The sequence below is a fragment of the Ochotona princeps genome, chromosome 4, assembly GCF_030435755.1.
Source record: "Ochotona princeps isolate mOchPri1 chromosome 4, mOchPri1.hap1, whole genome shotgun sequence".
Taxonomy (NCBI): domain Eukaryota; kingdom Metazoa; phylum Chordata; class Mammalia; order Lagomorpha; family Ochotonidae; genus Ochotona; species Ochotona princeps.
This window is the reverse complement of record NC_080835.1, coordinates 24,528,149-24,546,751: the sequence shown is the minus strand read 5'-3', so window position 1 is coordinate 24,546,751 and position 18,603 is coordinate 24,528,149. Positions and strand designations below refer to the sequence as shown.

The 18,603-nt window shown below is 40.4% G+C and overlaps 1 protein-coding gene across 1 annotated transcript in view; it reads left to right on the top strand.

The window, feature by feature from the left end:
- TRIM44 (tripartite motif containing 44) overlaps window positions 1-18,603 on the top strand; it is a 120,669-nt gene that overhangs the window by 41,965 nt on the left and 60,101 nt on the right. The window contains exon 3 of the mRNA XM_058663176.1: window positions 17,763-18,002. Within this exon, the coding sequence (XP_058519159.1) occupies window positions 17,763-18,002 (240 nt within the window). The remainder of the gene's footprint in view (window positions 1-17,762; window positions 18,003-18,603) is intronic.

The window sequence follows — 18,603 nt, the reverse complement described above, 5'->3', positions numbered from 1 at the left end:
ATTTTTAGAAAAAAAAGATTAGTAGGGAATGGTCTTTTGAATTATTAAGTTGTCTAGATGTGTTTGACATGATTCAAATTACAAGCTTTTATTCCTAGTTGATTTCTTTAAACACATTTATTACACAAAGCAGAATTTTTGCATTAGATATTTTATATTTATGCTACAGTTTAGGGAAATTGAAACACATAGTCGATCAGAGTATGTGTTAGTGTTAGAATGTATCTGTGTGGATTTGTTAGAGATCTCCGAGTTGTTTATTTCTCAGCTTCCTTTTGTAGTGACTACACATAACTCTCATAGTTTTCCCAGCGAAAACTAAAGCTTGGAAAATGCATTCCACCCCTCTTGCCCTGACCCACATAATTTGCTTCCATCTGCCCAGTCCTCAGGAAAAAAAAATGGATCAGAGGTATAACATGATGAGCTCAATCATACTAACCTCTTATTATAAGTTAGTAACAGCCACTTTCTCTACTAAATATTGATTGCTTTTCTTTCCAAGATGTGGTGCTCTTTCGTATTATTGGTGTGTTTGAAGCAAGCAGTTAAAAACATAGCATGCGCCTTATACTAATTACATCAGCAGAATTTTATAACTCAGAGCAAGTGATTTACATTCTCTGAATGAATGAGATTAAACTTAGAGTCTGGTCAGAATGAGGATGTTGGAAACACCAGGGTTTTTTTTTTTTCCTCCTATTCTTGGCTGTAGTGTCCAGGAGTGTTCTTACTGAGGTGTGAAACCAAAGGAATTGTCTAACACAATGAAATCAGTTAAATGGATCTAAGAATGGTTTTCTTACTTTACTGTTGTTCTTCAGCATTTGCGTAGCATTTTGCTATTACTGAAGAACCTTACAGTCGTTCTTCATAGGTATTAATTAGTGTGGAACACTGCCTAGTCCTTCAGTCTTCTGTATAAATCAGAATCTTGACAATAATTACTAGTTTTGAATATACAGATGGTATTTCAATATAAGCAAAACCTAATTAGAATTCTTGTTAGTGTTTATTATTCATAAAAGTTTAGCCAGGTCTCATCTGGTCCTTGCCCTGTACCAAAACAGCAGTATTAACTGGGATAATGTTTTTTAATCTTGTGGAGGTAGAGAACTAAATGCCCCAGCTATCAAGTAACTGCATATGAAAGTGTTTTTTGAATGATGAGAACTTTGCCTTATTTATGCCTTTATTATAAAAAGGTACAAATAGGGTATCTTAGAGGGCATGAATTATGTTTATTTTATCGCTATCTTCTACCCTTACTAGCATGACCATGGCATCCTAGTAATATGCATTATTTATTGCATATGACAACAACCTTGTGAAAATAAGAATTTGTTCTATTTTATAGATGGAAGTCTGAGATATGGGGGGAGGGTTTAAACAGCTTGCGTATAAGTGGTGCAGACAGGAGTTCAGATTTGTCTTATTTATCTCCATGTATTTTTTTTGTCCCTACACTATTGTTGAATCTGTGCGTTGAGTATACGTACATATAGTCTGCCATCTCCAACAGTGTGACCTTTCGCTGATTATTTTCCCTTTATATGCTTCTTTTACTTAATGGATTTTTTCCCCTTTACTGGAATCTGGCAGCCATAGTGTCCAACAGCCCTAGAGCAATAGGACTGAAAATGGCCTTTTCCAACACAAAACATGGAGAGATGATAAAGAAGCTATAATCTGAGAGTATTCAGCCCTAGGTGAATGGAAAACTGAGGCAAGAACTTCAGCAGTTTGATTTGATTGATGGAAGGCACTAATTGAGAAAATCACTGTGTTGCCCAGGTGTGCACTAGGCTCTGTAACTTGAAAACCACCCATGCCAAAGGATGTGGAGAAATTGGAACCCCGTACATTTCTGAAAGAATTTGTGAAATGTTGAAGTCACTTTGGAAAATAGATTAAATGTAGGAGTTGCATATGACGCAATAATTGCTTTCTTTGGTATATAACCAAAGGAAATGAAAATGTGTTCAGGAAATGTGCACACCGGTGTTCATAGAAGCATAGAAACAGTCCACCTGTCCATCAGCTAGTGAATGGGATAAACAAATGTGATATATCCCTACAGGCTTACATGATTTGACAATGAAAAAAATGAGTTACTAATGTCCTTTAAGATAGGTAATTTTGTTTAGGACAGAGAAGCATGGGAAGAATAATTTTCTTCTTTCCCTTCAGAGTTCTTAGTTTGGACATCCTTTTAATAAAGATTAGTAAAAGAAAAACAGGAGTTTATTAAGATGTCTGTGCTTCATGTCAACATGTGAGAGACAAAGAGGTGACATTAAATTGATTCTGTGGGCTCCAAAGCCAAAGAAATGTCCAGGGATGGCACTGTAGACTCATCCAGAGGTTTAAGTTGATGCCTTCTCAATTTACCCGGAAGTTTTAATGAGTGAGAGTTTTTACAAATTGTGATTTCCTTTAATGATGTAATTTTTTTTTACAAAAATTAAAATCTGAACTCCTGTCTGCGTCACTTATAAGCAAGCTGTTTAAACCCTCGCCCCGTATCTCAGACTTCCAACTATAAAATAGGACAAATACTTATTTTCACAAGGTTGTTGTCTCTTACATAAACGATCAGCTCAAGATGATTTTTCTGCCAGAAGGGTATGTTTTGCACTGGTAGGTGCTGAGCCTGTTTAGTAGTAAGTGTGATTTCCACCACAGATAAACTGTTCACAGATTACGTGTTGCATGGATTCAGTGTTTTCCAGGACTGTGGAAGACTAAGAATAGGGAATTACTGATTGCTCATGGCTGTGGGACTTTTTGGGGATGGGATGGTGCTGGGGTCCGTACAGTAGGTGTGAATAACACGAAGGTGTGAAGAGAACAGCTGCCCTGCTTGGCAGGCCCCAGGAGCTTCCAGCTGTTTGACAGGGCCCAGCGGATTTCTCCCTGACCACCTTGACACAGTTTCACCCCTTTTTTGCATGGACACTCAACCACCCCATTAAGAATTTTGTGATCCATTGAGGCATTGTTTGCCCCTGTGAGATGGCTTTTGCAACCAACATGAGCTTGAGAGTTAATGTTATTGATAATGTCTTGGTGAGTGGGCCTTTAACTGTGCACAGGAGTACAATTAAACCCATGCCGTTTCTGGACACCTTATTGTATGCCTACCTATTGCCCTGAAATCTGGCCCGGACATACAGCATACCTTCTGGGAAATGGCTTGATAAGAGTTTTACAAACTAATGGAAGTGATGGGAGTATGGGCTGAAACTGCTATGACAAAGAACATAGCTATCCTGCTATGGCAACAAATATAGTTACTGTGCCCTTAAAGGTTAGGCTGTCCTTGCAACTCTTTAGAACGTAGAAAATGTAGTTGTTTTAGCTGTTTTCATAATTTTTTAACTAGAGGAAATATAGGGCGATTTTACTAACATCATAAAGATATATGTACTTTTGATTATTGTTTGATTGTTTATGAGGTTGTAGAGCCTGCATTTGTAGAGGGATTTAATGTTTGAAACTTTTTGTCTTAGATCTTTATGTGTTTTTCTCTTTTGATGTATTTCTTCCATTAAGTGATGGATAAGTTGTAGAATAAGAATTGTAGTAGGAATGTATTACTGATTAAGATGTGTTGTCTACTGAGGAATTCTTGGCTGCAATGTCAGAATGGATAATGCCCTGTCTTAAGGCGAAACAATTTGCAGAATTATCTTTGGAAACACTCACTTGTCCATTGTTTTTTTTTGTTGTTGTTGTTGTTTTTTTATGGTTTTATTTTTTATTTTTTCATCTTTTTTTAAATTATTTATTATTTAACTTCATTAATTACATTGTATTATGTGACACAGTTACATAGATACTTGGGTTCTCCCACCCCTCCCCAAACCCTCCCACCATGGTGGATTCCTCCACCTTGTTGCATAACCACAGCTCAAGTTCAGTTGAGATTCCCCCATTGCAAGCATATACCAAACATCGAGTCCAGCATCTTATTGTCCAGTCAAGTTCAACAGCTTCTTAGGTATATCCTCTCTGGCCTGAAGACAGTAAAGTTGAAACCAAAATGGAGTAAACATGGCTCATTGCTAGCTACAAATTCTTTTTGCCGTCATAACTCTTGCTACTTGTTTAGCTAACAAACTGTGAGCTTGCAGGCCTAATAGCCAGCATGACCTTTAGCCCCAATGGCCCCCAATCCCTATAAACCAAGGCCCTAGACTTTTTAACCCATATATAATTCAGGGTAGGGGTCTGGTTGTCACAGGCGGTGCCAAGGATAGAACCCAGACTTGAGGAGAGCAGGTGGGGACTGGCAAGTTGAGATAAGCAAGGAATGTGGAATCCTCCCTCATTTATCCCTCAAGCTGTTGTAAATTGTGCCCCCCTGAAGCTATGTCAAATTGCCCCTAAAAGAAAACCTTGTACTGCTTCTGTATAAATAAAGCGGACAGCTTTCTTGTATGGTCCACAATGATCTTGGAACGTAAGGTCCGTCTCTTCTCTCTACGCCTATTTCACGCACCCTTCTTGAGCTCCGAACTCAGCTGGAGCTGGACTTCGGCAGGATGGGGGAATGACAGAATCTTAAAATGATTGGTTGTGGTGAGGTTGCACACCCCTGTAGTATACTAAAAATAATGACTTGTACACTTTCATTGGGTGCATTGTAAGATAAGTATATCTCAGTGAAACTTGAGAGAGCTTGTGGTGCCTGAATCGCTTTTTGGGACCTTTCAGTTGAAGTGTCAGCAATGAATAGTCTTTGTTTCTATTTCCTTTCCTCTTCTAGACAAGCATGTGACCCTGTAGCAAGAAGAGGCAACCTACTACAGTTGTTCAAAGCCAAGGCTGTGGGATCTGGATGCCCTCACACCCAGCCCCAAGGGATCGGCTCCAGCATTGGTAACCTCACAGCCTTGGGCTGATCTTGTGTTCAGCCTCTCCGTTTCTCAGGGTTTTTTTGGTTGAATCTGACAAAATAGGAACTAACAGTATATGCTTCATAGATTGTGAGGAAGATTAAAAGAGAATCCTTTAGACTGCTTAGTACAGCATCCTGTAAATGGTTGCAGCTGCAAGTCTTCTTGCCCTGAGACCTGGGACTACTTTAAGTACAAGAGCAAGGAGGGGTTCATGGGCCAGCTTCCCCCTGCAAAGTTTATGAATAAAAAAAGTAAGCCATAAGTTTATAAATTACTGGATTCTATGCTTTGATCTAGTAATACTTCCTAGAATTAGTGACACTTACAGATTGTGAGTTTTATAGGTCCATTGATACGTTTTTTGAATGATGATAACATGCAAGGAAGAAAGAAGTGGAAATATCTCCACAGATGGATCCTTTGACATGGCTCCTTGGGTGGTTGTGTGGGCCCTACCTGGCTGCAAAGCTGGGCTTAGTTTAGCATAAGTAGGTATTTTGAAAAGTTAATGGAAAGTACATATTATGAAAAACTTACGTGTGGGTTTGAAAATTGTTTGTATCAAAATAAAATACTTTAAAATTCTGATTTCCATGAAGATGAAGTAACTTTGCCTCTTCCAGTCAGGGAGTGTATCTGCCTTTGCGGTATGCAGCTAGATGTGTATACATATATTCCGTTTGGAAACAGAGACAATAATAGAAGCTGTTTATACATTGTTGCAAAGCAAACTCTAGGTAGCAAAATTGCCTAGTGTCAAAATTCAAAAAAGTTAAAACGCATCTCACAGACACTTTAGAAGATACATACCTCTTAAATAGACACCACTGAGGGCCCGGCGGCATGGCCTAGTGGCTAAAGTCCACGCCTTGAACGCACCGGGATCCCAAATGGGCGCCGGTTCTAATCCCGGCAGCTCCACTTCCCATCCAGCTCCCTGCTTGTGGCCTGGGAAAGCAGTCGAGGACGGCCCAATGCACTGGGACACTGCACCCGCTTGGGAGACCCGGAAGAGGTTCCTGGTCCCGACATCGGATTGGCGCGCATCGGCCTGTTGCGGCTCACTTGGGGAGTGAAACATCGGATGGAAGATCTTCCTCTCTGTCTCTCCTCCTCTCTGTATATCCGGCTTTCCAATAATCATAAAGTCTTTAAAAAAAAAATAGACACCAGTGAAACCTGACATTCTTCTCTCCTTTCCTCTCTGTTATAACTTGACCCTTTCTTTTTGGGGGACCCCAGTGCTCTTAGTTAAACAACATACATTCAACCATAGACATTTTAGGAATAAGGTAGGCATGGTTTCTGAGCTGCTTGGTGGGTAGAAAGCAAAAGATTGAGCTTTAAGTGGCTTAATAAAATTGCCACACTGGAATGTTGTCTCCCTACTCTTGCTCCTCTGTGCACTGATAAGAGACTTGATAATGTACTCCACAAGAAGCTGGCTGGACTGATTATGCAACTCACAAGGAGAAGGGTACAGTTGTCAGGATTCCCCACACCAGTCACATTTCACAGTTCCAGTGCAGGATTGTATTTGACACTTAATTTAGGAGCCTAACTGTGTAGATATATAAAACTTCACTTTAGAATGAAATGATTTTAAGTGAAATTACTCAGATTTTAAGGTGCTGCTTTTCTCTTGTCCCCCTTTATTTTCCTTTCTTTTAGTTCAGCTCTCATTTAGGCAGAAATTAAAACTCAGATTTCTCAAAAACAAAGATATTTTCTTTGTCATCTTAAGGCTAATCTTGTGGAATTAAACTTTCAGTCTTCTGAAACAGACTACTCTAAGTCTATTTGTAGATGCTTGTGTTAATGTGTGTGTGTGTGTGTATAATTACATACATATACGTAATTATAATTTGACCATTCTTCTGATTGGCTCTGCCGTTACCCAGAGAGCAAGATAAATCAGTTCACTATAGCGTGAAGAGAAATCCAATTCAGCCAGGGATCTGATTGATGACCATTCCCTTGATGAATGACTTTTGAAATGGATTCTGAGCTATTGCCACATTTGTAACTCAACTAGTTAGACATTATCCCCATTGCACAAATGAAAAAAATAAAGATTTAAGAAAGTAAGTGGCTTGTGCAAGATCACAGGGTTAATGAGACTAGTAACTTGCATTTCATGACTTTTTATAGAGTTATTACGAGTTATAGCAATTTACTAACTTTTTACCTACCAAAGATGAATTGGAGGCCAGGCACAATAGCCCAGTGGCTAAATCCTCACCTGGGATCCTTCCGGATCCCATATGAGCACTGTTCATGCTGTTCCAGTTACTGTCCAGCTCCCTGCCTGTGGCCTGGGAAAGCAATAGAAGATGGCCCAAGTTCTTGGGACTCAGTACCCACGTGGGAGACTGTTTCTCAGTTAACTCTGAGATTGGCCTCTGAGGAGGCTTTTGCTCCTTTACAGGGGAATCTTCAGTAGTATTTATTCTGCCTCTTTCTCTTTTGCACTTGGTCATTGTACTTCTGGTTAGCATATTCTCATTAGGGCAGGTTTCTAAACTGTGTCACCCACAGGTCTACAGTTCAATTTTATTGATTGAGTTTGGTACCCGGTTCTTTGTTTGCAGTTACTTGTGCCACTCCCTCCGAGTTTCAGGTCTGGGCTCTTGTGTTAGACTTCCATCCAGGTCTCCATAGCACCCACTCCTAGCTCACTGCTCTCCACCTCCTATGACCCCATGCTGAGGCTACACCATTGTCTGTACAGCCTTTTTTTCTGCTTCCAGTTTGATCAGTTCCCAGGATTAGGGAGACACAGGTGTCCTAAATAGCTAGGTTGCTAGTGGTGCTGATCTTGCCAGAACCTGCTGGTCATTAGGACTGAGGGCCACTTGGACCTATTTTGACCTGTAGGATACCAGAGTTGGTATTATTTTTGGTGTGAGCGCAGTGCAATGCACTGAGCTCAATGAGTTTGCTCCCAGCTCAGTGCATGGACAGTTCACTGTTGTCCTTTCAGTCTGACAGCCTTTACCACCCTGTACAAAATGGCACCTATTTGCCACTGGTGGCATTCTTGATCTGCTGGCCATTAGGTCTGGGGACTATTGGACCTATTTTGGGTATAACCTGTAGGATGCCCCGTTGATGCAATGCATTGAGCCAACTTAGTGCATGCACAGTCCTGTCCCATAGCCTTTGTCTCCCTACACTAAATGGCGCCCAATTTAGCTCTATTGGTTGTCTGGGCTGTAAAATCCACCCGGTTCCTGCACTGCCAGTTTTGGATCTGCTGCTTTGTCTCTCTGCTCCTGGTCGAATCAAACAAATCAGCAGGTCAGGCAGTTCTTTGCCTGGTTTTCCTCCTGAGCTCCCAGTGAATTTTCCTTCCCATCTGGCTGCTGGTGGAGCTTAGATCTCTGCTTGCTGACTGCCACTGGGATATCTGGTCACTGCATTTCCACGCTGTTGTCTCCACTGTGTTCCCGTGTCGGTCAGTCTCCTGATGTCCCTCTGCTGTTGGCCTATTCTTTTCTATTTCCTGTAATGTGCCCTCTCTACTTTGGCTAATGCTTCTCCATCTGTTTAAACATGTCCTTTTACCCTATTCTGCCATCTTGATTCTTATCCTCTCAAACTTTGAGTGTTACTTTCCACCTCCTATTTCCTATGCAATAATTCCTGAAGCAGAAGCTCTTTCTAATTCTACCTGGGTTAGGGTTGCCAGAAAACAAGATGGACTTAAAAGATCTCCTATTCTTGGTACATGTCCTTGAGTATCTGTTAGAACTTATCCTTCCACTGTCATATTTTTTATAGCAGGGGTCATCAGAATTTTGTTACATTTACTGAGAAAAGTGGTGCTCAGAAATGTGTGGTTTCTTTCTTTGTTACCACCCTGGAGTGAGGAAAAAAATTCTAAGAGCAAACATTGGAATGAAATCAAAGTGAACCCAGGATCTTTAGTGAATTGTTCTGTTATATCCAGTTCAGTGCCATGTCATTGTCTAATTGTCATAGCAATAAAGTCATAGCAGCTGACAGCATGAGCAAGCAACCTTGGGAGGAGAGGTTGCCTGGCAGCCATACCACAGTAGTAGTGCTTACATATCCATCTTTCACATGAAGAGCTTCTTCTTCCATGACTGAGGTGCAGTTACCGTCCACTCCACAGCTGACAGCACTTCCAGTACAACTGTTTATTTGAGCCTTCCTAGTAAAGAGCCTTTGGGAATCAAGGTCCTGAGTCTCCAGTACTGTGTGTGTGTGAATTGTATTCATATGGACATGTGTCGTTATGTTGGTGTGTCAGGGAGAGGGGGCCACAGGGAGGGAAGAAGAGGAAGCAGAAGCATAAGGTTCTATGCAGTAGCCTGTTCAAAAACTGTAGTATTTGGTTTCCTGTACCAACATTTATAAGAAGAAGCACTTTGCAGAAGGATTAGGTTTTCTATTTGGAGTTCTTACCTGAGACTGAGACAGTGTTATCTGGGGAGTCAATGGTACAAACCACATTATAAGACCAAATGAAGTCTAAGACCAAGGTGACAGAGTGAAGGGCATGTATAATCTTTAAATCTAAAAGGAGCAAATGTGGAATTTGAGGTCAAGGTTAGAAAGCCAAGATTTCAGACCTGGTGGAGATGTGTGTGAGTTGGTAAACCACAGAAGCAGGTACATTGCAGTTTCCTCTAGTGGGGGATTAAGGGGCCAAGGTGGAGCTGGAGCTTAAATTAAGCAGTAAAGATTCCTAGGTGTTTCGTGGAGGGATCTGGGGAGAGAATGTGAAGAAAGGAAGGGAATTTTTCTTTACATGCAAGGTCCTGTGCAATTCCCTTCTAGTTACTTATATCCATAAACTTAGGATCTGGTAGACAAACTGGAACTCCAGATTCCAGCATGTGAGAAGCTGCCTAAATTGTAGCAACAATAAATGGAACCAGGAAGCGGTTCCATTCTTCAAGGAAATATGCAGGAGAATAATGTGGTTAAAGGTATATTGCATATTCGGCTCTGGAGTTGAAACTCACTTAATATGTATATGAATTTGAGCAAATTTCTTACCTTCCTACTTTCAGTTCTTCATAAAATAGTATTATGATGATAGCCACCTTATGGTATCCTTGTAATGATTAATTGGATATACATAAAGTGCTTAATGTAGTGACTAATACACAAGACACTGAAAAAAGAAATGGTTATGATTTATGATGGTGGTGGAAGATTCAGTTTGGAATTTGATAGTTTGAGTAATGGAAAAATATCCCAGATAGACATGTACATTAGCCAGCAGGACCTGTAGTAGTTTCCTGGAGTGAAGATCCAAGCTTAAATGCCATCCCTATGGAGGTAATAGTTAAATTCCAGAGGTGAGATGAAATTGCTAAGGAAGAGTTTGGTATTTTTCAGTATAAAGTTATTTTGCTCCTAGAGAAATTTCGCAGCGTTTGGAGACACTTTTGGATGTTGCAGTGGGATGTGTGTGTTGTTGGAGTTAATGCTGCTGCTTGGTGCACAGAGGCCAGAGATGGTACTGAGCATCATACAATGCGTGGAACATTCTTGCTCCCCATCCCCTGCCACAATACACAAGCAGGAATCAGGGGCTCCTAGTGTCAGAATGGGATAGGTTTTCTCAGTCACCTGGAGAGAATATGTAGATTGCAGGAATGAAGCCAAGAAACCAAAGCGTCACAAAAATCAAGGATCACAGCAGAAATGAGAAGGGAGAATTTACAGATCAAGGGCTGTCGGTAGTATAAACACTACAAACAAGAGAATGCTGAAATGAAATGGAGTTGAGTTAGATACCTAATTCCGTGAAACTGTATTGTTGTTTAGACAAGAGGAGGAGGAATTAGATGCACAACTGGATTGGTAAATTATTCAAGGGTGTAAAAATCAATGCAGTTGTATCATTGTAGATTTTCCCATCATTTAATCAGTCCTTGTTATGAAGGTTCTCCACTGGCAGAAGTTTGGAAGGTGTCTGAGTTACGGGCCAGAGGACATTCTGGAAGCAATACACAGGCCTTAGTTTTGAGCTTCCCAGCTTGAACATTTCCATAACCATTGGCAGATTGAGAGTTTCCTGCTGCGGGGATAAGGACCAGCAACATATGAAACAGTTCTGTTTTCTGCTTTTTCATTTTCCAAGTTTAGAATAGTGACCATTAAGATGGGAAAGAGGGAAATGGAAGTGGATTCTGGCTTTGTAGGAGAGGTACTTAGTCTTCAAACTATTTCAGGCAGTTTTTATGTTTGTTTTTTCTGGTCACTTTTGGAGTAGTCTCTTAATCCTTGCAATGTGTTTGACTAATGGAACAAGTGCTTTTGAAATCTCCCATTGTTGTAGACTTGAATACATTGTTTTAAAACTATTTATTTGAAAGGCAGGATGACAGTAGTGGATGTAAGATATTTTCTATGTGCTGATATACCCTCCCACCCCCTCAAATGTAGAGTGGAACTGGACCAGGCCAGAGCCAGGAGCTAGAACTTCATCCTTTTTTTTTTTTTAAAGATTTACTTATTTTTATTGGACAGGCAGATATACAGAGAGGAGGAGAGACAGAGAGGAAGATCTTTCGTCGGATGATTCACTCCCCAAGTGAGCCGCAACGGGCCGGTGCTACACTGATCCGAAGACAGGAGCCAGGATCCTCCAAGTCTCCCACGCAGGTGCAGGGTCCCAAAGCTTTGGGCTGTCCTCGACTGCTTTCCCAGGCCACAAGCAGGGAGCTGGATAGGAAGTGGAGCTGCCCATATGGGATCCCGGGGCGTTCAAGGTGAGGACTTTAGCCACTAGGCCATGGCGCCAGGCCCCTAGAACTTCATCTTGTTTTCCCAGGTAGGTGACAGGGATTCAGCTACTTGAGCCATCATCTGCTGCCTTCGTTGGAGCATTAACAGGAAGCTGGATCATAAGTTGCTTAGCTGAAATTCAAACCTGGCAAATCTGGAAGCAGATACAAGCACAAAAACTGACTGCTTCACCTACTGTGCCACAGTGCTTGCCCTTAGATGTTTCTATTTGTAGTAATGCCTTTCTCCAGACCTTTGATCTTTCTCCATTTCTCTTTGGAATGCCTTTCTGGAAACAATTTCCCATAAGCCATGAATTCTTCTAGCCTAGTATTTGTTATTTTTATAATCTGCCTCTAACACAAATATGTGAATACCACCTTGAATTTCTGCTGGCAAATTAGTTTGAAAATTAGTGGGTTATATCACTTTCAGTACAGTTAGTGCTGTTTTTGAATATAAGCTTCCTATTTCAAGATTTTATGTGTTTATGTGAGTGTTCAGTACTAATCTACATGCCTCTTGAGTTTGGCTTAGTGTTGCAGGGTGCGAGCGAGATCACACCAGACATATCTAAGGCTTATTAAGGAGTCTTTATTAACCAAGCTTGGTGATAATAGAGCACAATAGCAAATCACAAGTCCATACAGCAGTCCAACCAATCATAATTCAATGCATCATAATCCCAAAAGGAGCAAATGGTCATTATTCTTAAGTCTATCCATTAAGCTGAAGACCTATATCCCAGCTTCCCCAACAATATTAGTTATCCTAAGAGACATGCAACGAATAACCGGGACACACTTACAAAGAGCCTGGACACATAACAAAGCTGCAGACATTGACCTTTCCCTGGCTTCTCTGCTCACATTCCACTACTGCTAGGCCTCACCCCTCCTGGAACTCCTGACAGCACACAAACCAGAAACAACATTATTATAACTATTGCTCTATCTAAGCAGTACATGCTCAGGGACCATGCTCAGGGGATCACCTGTCCTGGGTCAGCCAAGAGTCGAGGTGCTAGCGTAATGGAAGCACCTGGCCAGAAAGAAAGAGAGAGGGAGAGCCGTAGAGAGCCCCTGCTTCCTGGGCCTTTTAAAGGGGCTTGTGAGGGGAGTGGTTACACGACAATGCAATACCATCTCCTCTCAGTTGATAGGTGAGTCACAGGTGGGCAGGAGCGAATACCTAAGTATTGTGAGTTAAGGAGTTAATTGGTGCTCATTGGGATGGCTGGTAGCTGAAAATGCCTAGACTAATTGGACTTGTCTATATCCAATATCCTGGCTAAATTAGGACATGGGGGAAGTGGTTGAGGATTGAATTATCCTTCCATTGTTGTTAGGGCCCACCTTCAGGACAGAGGATAGGGGACCCAGCCAAATTTCATTTGCCCGCCATCACTGGCTGCACCCCGTAACATTAGTTTAGGAATATGAACTGTAAGAGTGAATACAAAGGGGTCAACACCATGATAAAGCCGACTAAACCTCTTGCAATGACAACATCTCATATGGGCACCAGTTCTACTACTGGCTGGTCTACTTCCAATCTAGCTCCCTGCTTTTGGCTGTGAGGGCAGAATGGATGGCCCAGGTCCTTGGGCCCCTGCACTCAGGTGAAAGACCTGAAAGAAGCTCCTGAATCTTGACCAGCCTGATTCCGGCTGTTGCAGCCATTTGGGGAGTGAACCAGTGGATGGAAGATTCTTGCTCTCTGTAACCTTGGCTTCCAAATAAATAAATCCTTAACAAAAGCACCTGGGGGCACGGTGCAATGACTCAGTTGGCTAATCATCCAAATCTAAGCACCAGAATCCCGTATGGATACTGCTTCTTGTCCCAGCTGCTCCACTTCCCATCTAGCTCCTTGGTTGTGGCCTGGGAAAGCAGTAGAGGATGGTCCAACTCTTTGGCATCTTGCGTACTCATGTTGGGGACCTGGAGGGGGCTGCTGGCTTTGGATCAGCTCAGCGCCAGCCATTACAGCCATTTATGAAGCAGTGGATGGGAGATCTTTCTCTGTCTTCTCTTCTCACAGTAAATCTGCCTTCCAAATAAAAACAAATCTTTAAAAAAGAAAGAACCTGGGTAAGGTATAACTGTTCAGTTGTTAAATCTTTTGTTCAGCACAGGTATCTGAGTAGGGATAGCAGCAGAAGTAGCCTATCAACTGGGAAAGGCCTCTGTTAAGAAGAAATATATTTGAAGAACTTAAAACAGAAAAGGATCGTTGCAGATGATAGGTTGTCACAGAAGGTGTGGTAGACTGGCTAGAGGTGAGTTTCTAAACAAGACTTCATTGCTGAGCTGCTGCTGAGCTCTTTTCCCCTTTACCTGTAAAATGAGGAGATTGGACTCGGGTATTTACTAGTTAATTGTGACAATAGACAGATATTGCTATATTGATGTAATCTTGTCAAATATGTTAAGTAATAAAGCAACATTGTACCTTCCTGTAGCTGTAACAAGGATACAGCATGTAGCTTGTAAACCGGGGGCAAAGGATGTTGACCATTTCACGGCCATTCAATTGAATAAAGGGAGAAAACTGTGTAAGGTTTTGTTTATGTTGAAGACCAGTTCTCTCAGTAAAATGTCTACTGGAAGTCACTACCAGTAACCTAGGCAGTACTCTGAGGAGGGCAGATTTTTCTTTTGGTCAGAACAGCTCCACTTTGGCCTTTATTACCCTTTGGGATTCCCTGCTAAGATTTTGTTTAGTTTAAGAGAAGTACAAGTTTATAAAGGTTTGACATCAACTGACAGTAAATGATATATGAAAAAAATTTTTGATTACCAATTTCAGCATTCTGTGATGCATCCAGCTTTCCCTTATCTGTGTATGTAGAAATTTTCTCTTTCTATGGAATGTGGATGTGATTATAGTTAAAACTGTAACATGGGGTGGACATTGTGGCACAATGAAACCCCTGCTTGTGACACTAGTATGTGTACTGAAGTGCCAGTTCAAGTGCTGGCTCCTTGTACTTCCAGTCCAGCTTCCTGCTAATGTGCCTGGAAAGACATCACAACCCCAACTATTAAGTTCCCTTCTACCCTTGTGGTTGACCCGGATGGATTTTCTAGATCCTGCTTTGGGCTGCCCCACCCTGCCCCAGTCCTAACTGTTGCTGGCATCTGGACAGTGTACCATGGATGGGAGATAAGACTCAGTCCCTCCCACTTCCAACCACTGTGCCTTTCAAGCAAAAAAAAAATCTTTTTTTGCTTTGTTTTATTTTGTTTTTACTGTAACATGTAACTGACTTGGATAGATACTGAGTAAGTCCCAAGAACTAAATAAAAATGATTTTAGAAGTTTTTATCAGGATGGAGTTTTGATGACAAAGAGATAGAATGAAATCTGAAAGACAGTTTTGAAAATGGCTTCGCTGTCATCATTGGGGGAGTCCTTTTCCAGAAAGACATCCCATGCTCAGTGTTGCATGGAGTTAGTCTGGGTTTGAATGGATGCCACTGCATAGAGCTTTGTTCTTACTGCTTTGGACTGGAGCGAGGGATACTCCTGTGTTAGTAAAGAGTGGGAATGACAAGAAGCATGATTATTCTGCTTCAGTTCTTGTTCGTGGCATGGTCTGTATGAAATAGTGTCTTGTTGGAAACCTGTGTAAACCAATAGGAAATAGAGAACTCAGGGTGTTTTTTTCAAGATTTATTTTTATTTGAAAGGCGGGTTTTAGAGAGAGAGAGAGAGACAGACAGAGAGAGAGAGAGAATTTTCTGTCCTCTATTTCACTCCCCAGATTATTGGTTTTCACTATGGTTACCATTTTTGGTAGCTTTAAACCATTGGGAAAGTTTTTCAGATATACAGAAAATTTCTTAGTGAAAATTTTCAAGATTTAGCATCTGAGAGATAGTACTAAGTCATTTAAAACCTCATTTATTTCAAGAGTAGAGATCTATCAATAAATGGTCACCATAGAGTGTATCAGCCCTTGTGTGTACATGTAAAAATAATAGGAAATTAAAACAGTACTCTGTTGTCAGAATTTGCAGGGTTAGTAATAACATTTAACATCCCCTTCCCCTCCCTGTTTTCCAGCATCAGTGGGGCACCTGGGGAGAGTATATGAATTCTGGGGTTTATGACACTCAGACATTTGATATATGAACAGATCCGTGTCATACGGGCCTTTTGCATTGGCCTTCCTATGGTAGTGCTTCAGATGCTGCTTAAGATTCAAGCTATTTGCAGATTTTAAGAGGCTTTAATTAAAAATGGCCTCCTCTGGGCCTATGGTGATAGACTAGTGGCTAAATCCTCGCCTTGCAACTGCTGGGATCTCATATGGGCACTGGTTCGTGTCCCGGCTACTCCACTTCCCATCAAGCTCCCTGCTTATGACCTGAGAAAGCAGTAGAGGAAGTTCCAAAGCCTTGAGACCCTGCACATGCCTGGAAGACCTGGAAGAAGCTCCTGACTACTGGTTTTGGATCGGCTCAGCTCCAGTCATTGCGGCCACTTGGGGAGTGAACCAATAAATAAAATGAAATAAATCTTTTTTTTTTTAAACGGTCTCCTCTGCTTTAGTATTTCCCTTTATCATTCTCTTCATAGGTTTAAACAATTTGGTTTTCCTTCTGATAAATTGTTACAGTGAATAGAGTCTAAGACTAAGAACCAGTTAACTTAGATTAAAACTACATTTTCTACCAGATCTAAAATCTTCTGTAGCCTTCCCTTGTTACTTACTTTTGGACCTCTTCTTCACCCCTTATCTCAACTACTCATAGCTATTTTCAAATGCTCATAAAATAAATATGGTTGTGAAGAAGCATCAATAAATGCATTTGCTGCCAAGATTGGCAATTTAGAAGTTCTTTTGTAGTTTTCTTACTTTTTTTGGTCTTTCTTATGTCCTAGCCAGATACAGTCTGCAGTTGTAATCTCTTTTGTTTCCAATTGTTATTGTAAAACAAAACAATAATATAGTTTCACTCGTCATACGGTAAAATTCTGCAAATCCGTTATTAGTGAAGGTATAAGGAAATGTTTGTTTCATACATTGTAGGAATATAATTGGTACATCTGTTTTAGAAGGCAATTTGACTGTATCTGTCTATATTTTTATAGTATCAGACTCCAAGGGTCTCCGAAGAAATTCCTGTGCAGTTACTAAAAAGGATACCCAAGTATACTCATTGCAGTTTTCTTTGTGTTAGCGAATTTTGACATCCTATATTTCCATTAAAAGGGTAACAGTTAAATAGCAGATAGAGGGATTTCAATACTTTCTTGCACCAAAAATAAACTTAAGTTTTAATCTCATTTTTAGCAATGCTTTAAAGTTCTTTTTAGTACCCTTATATACATATATATCCATGTCATACAAATAGCAGGCATAATACAAAGTTTGAGGTAGGTCTATGTTTACTGATTATTTTAAATTGAAAAGCAAGGCGCAGTCCGTTTTTCAGTATGATATATTTGCATAAAAACTGTATAATTGCCTGTATACATACACTTCTATATTATATTTAGAAAATAAAGAATATATACCAAACCGTTAATAGTAGTTGGGCAGTGAAAAGAAATTTCATTGTTTAGATAAATATATGAAGATACATTATCAGGCTTATGAAAAATGAAACTTTAAAATATGTTTATTGTACGAAATCTTGAAATTCATGTCATTGTTTATACTACATATTTTTAAATAAATTTTGAAGATCATTTGTGAATATCAACTTCAAAATTTTTTGCACCAAATGAACTTTTAATTCCACTTTCCATGTAGTTTTCAAAGTGTCTTTGTGCATTTATCTTAAAAATGAGCACACACACATATTTGTACAGAAACTAGTATAATCGTAAGTAAAAGACAAAAATAAAGGACAAAGAATTACTTTTTGAACAAAAGCAAAAAATCAGTAGGAAGTTCATAAAAAATATTGGGGAACTGTTGTTAGAAGATGGTCCCACAACTCTAAAATCAGATAGGAACCATGATTTGTATCTTGTAAGGACTGTCTAATAGTTTATAGTGAGAATTTCACCTTTCCATTTCTTTGTATGTTGAAGTTAACTCTTTTTTTTTTTTTTCTTGTGTATGCTCTTCAGGTAACTCGGGACCAGATGAAGGTGTTTATACAGCAGGAATTTAAGAAGGTTCAGAAGGTTATTGCTGATGAGGAGCAGAAAGCCCTTCATCTAGTGGACATCCAAGAAGCAATGGCCACAGCTCATGTGACTGAGATACTGGCCGACATCCAATCCCACATGGATAGATTAATGACTCAGATGGCCCAGGCCAAGGAGCAACTCAATACCTCTAATGAATCAGCCGAGCCAAAGGCAGAGGTAAATGAAGATGCCCACTATTATTATGAGCAAGAGACAGACGTGACTGACTGCCAGATTTTTTAGTTTTGGAGATGTCCCCTTGTCATCTTAAACATGAAGGCATCGAAAGCTCAGATTAAGTGTTTGGACAAATGTGTAAACTAGTATGGAAATATTGGCCACTAGGGCCTGCATGTGGAAGATTGGTCTGTCAAAGGTATTTATCAACTATCACTTAAAGGAGTAGAGTCAGTGGAGAAAGTACTAATCTCAATTAAGGAGAGGGAAGCCAGAGATCAGAGCTGGAGAAGAGGCTAACTGCAGAGCCTAAGCTGTGACATGAGCCTGTACATACAGAGATGAGAACTGGGCTAAATTAGAACAAGCCAGGAAATAGAGCACAAAGTGTGCCAGAATGAAAGATTTTTTACTTATTCTGTGAAATAGTGATAGGGTGCCTCGGGCTGGTTTATATATGGAGCCAAGTGTATAAATTGGGGACAAAACTACTGGATTAACAGTGGCATGTGAGCTAGGGCCTTGTGAGAATTCTCTCCCCCCCAAAAAAAGTATGAAGAGGAAGGATACAGAAGAATAATTATAATATGTTAGTTCCTAT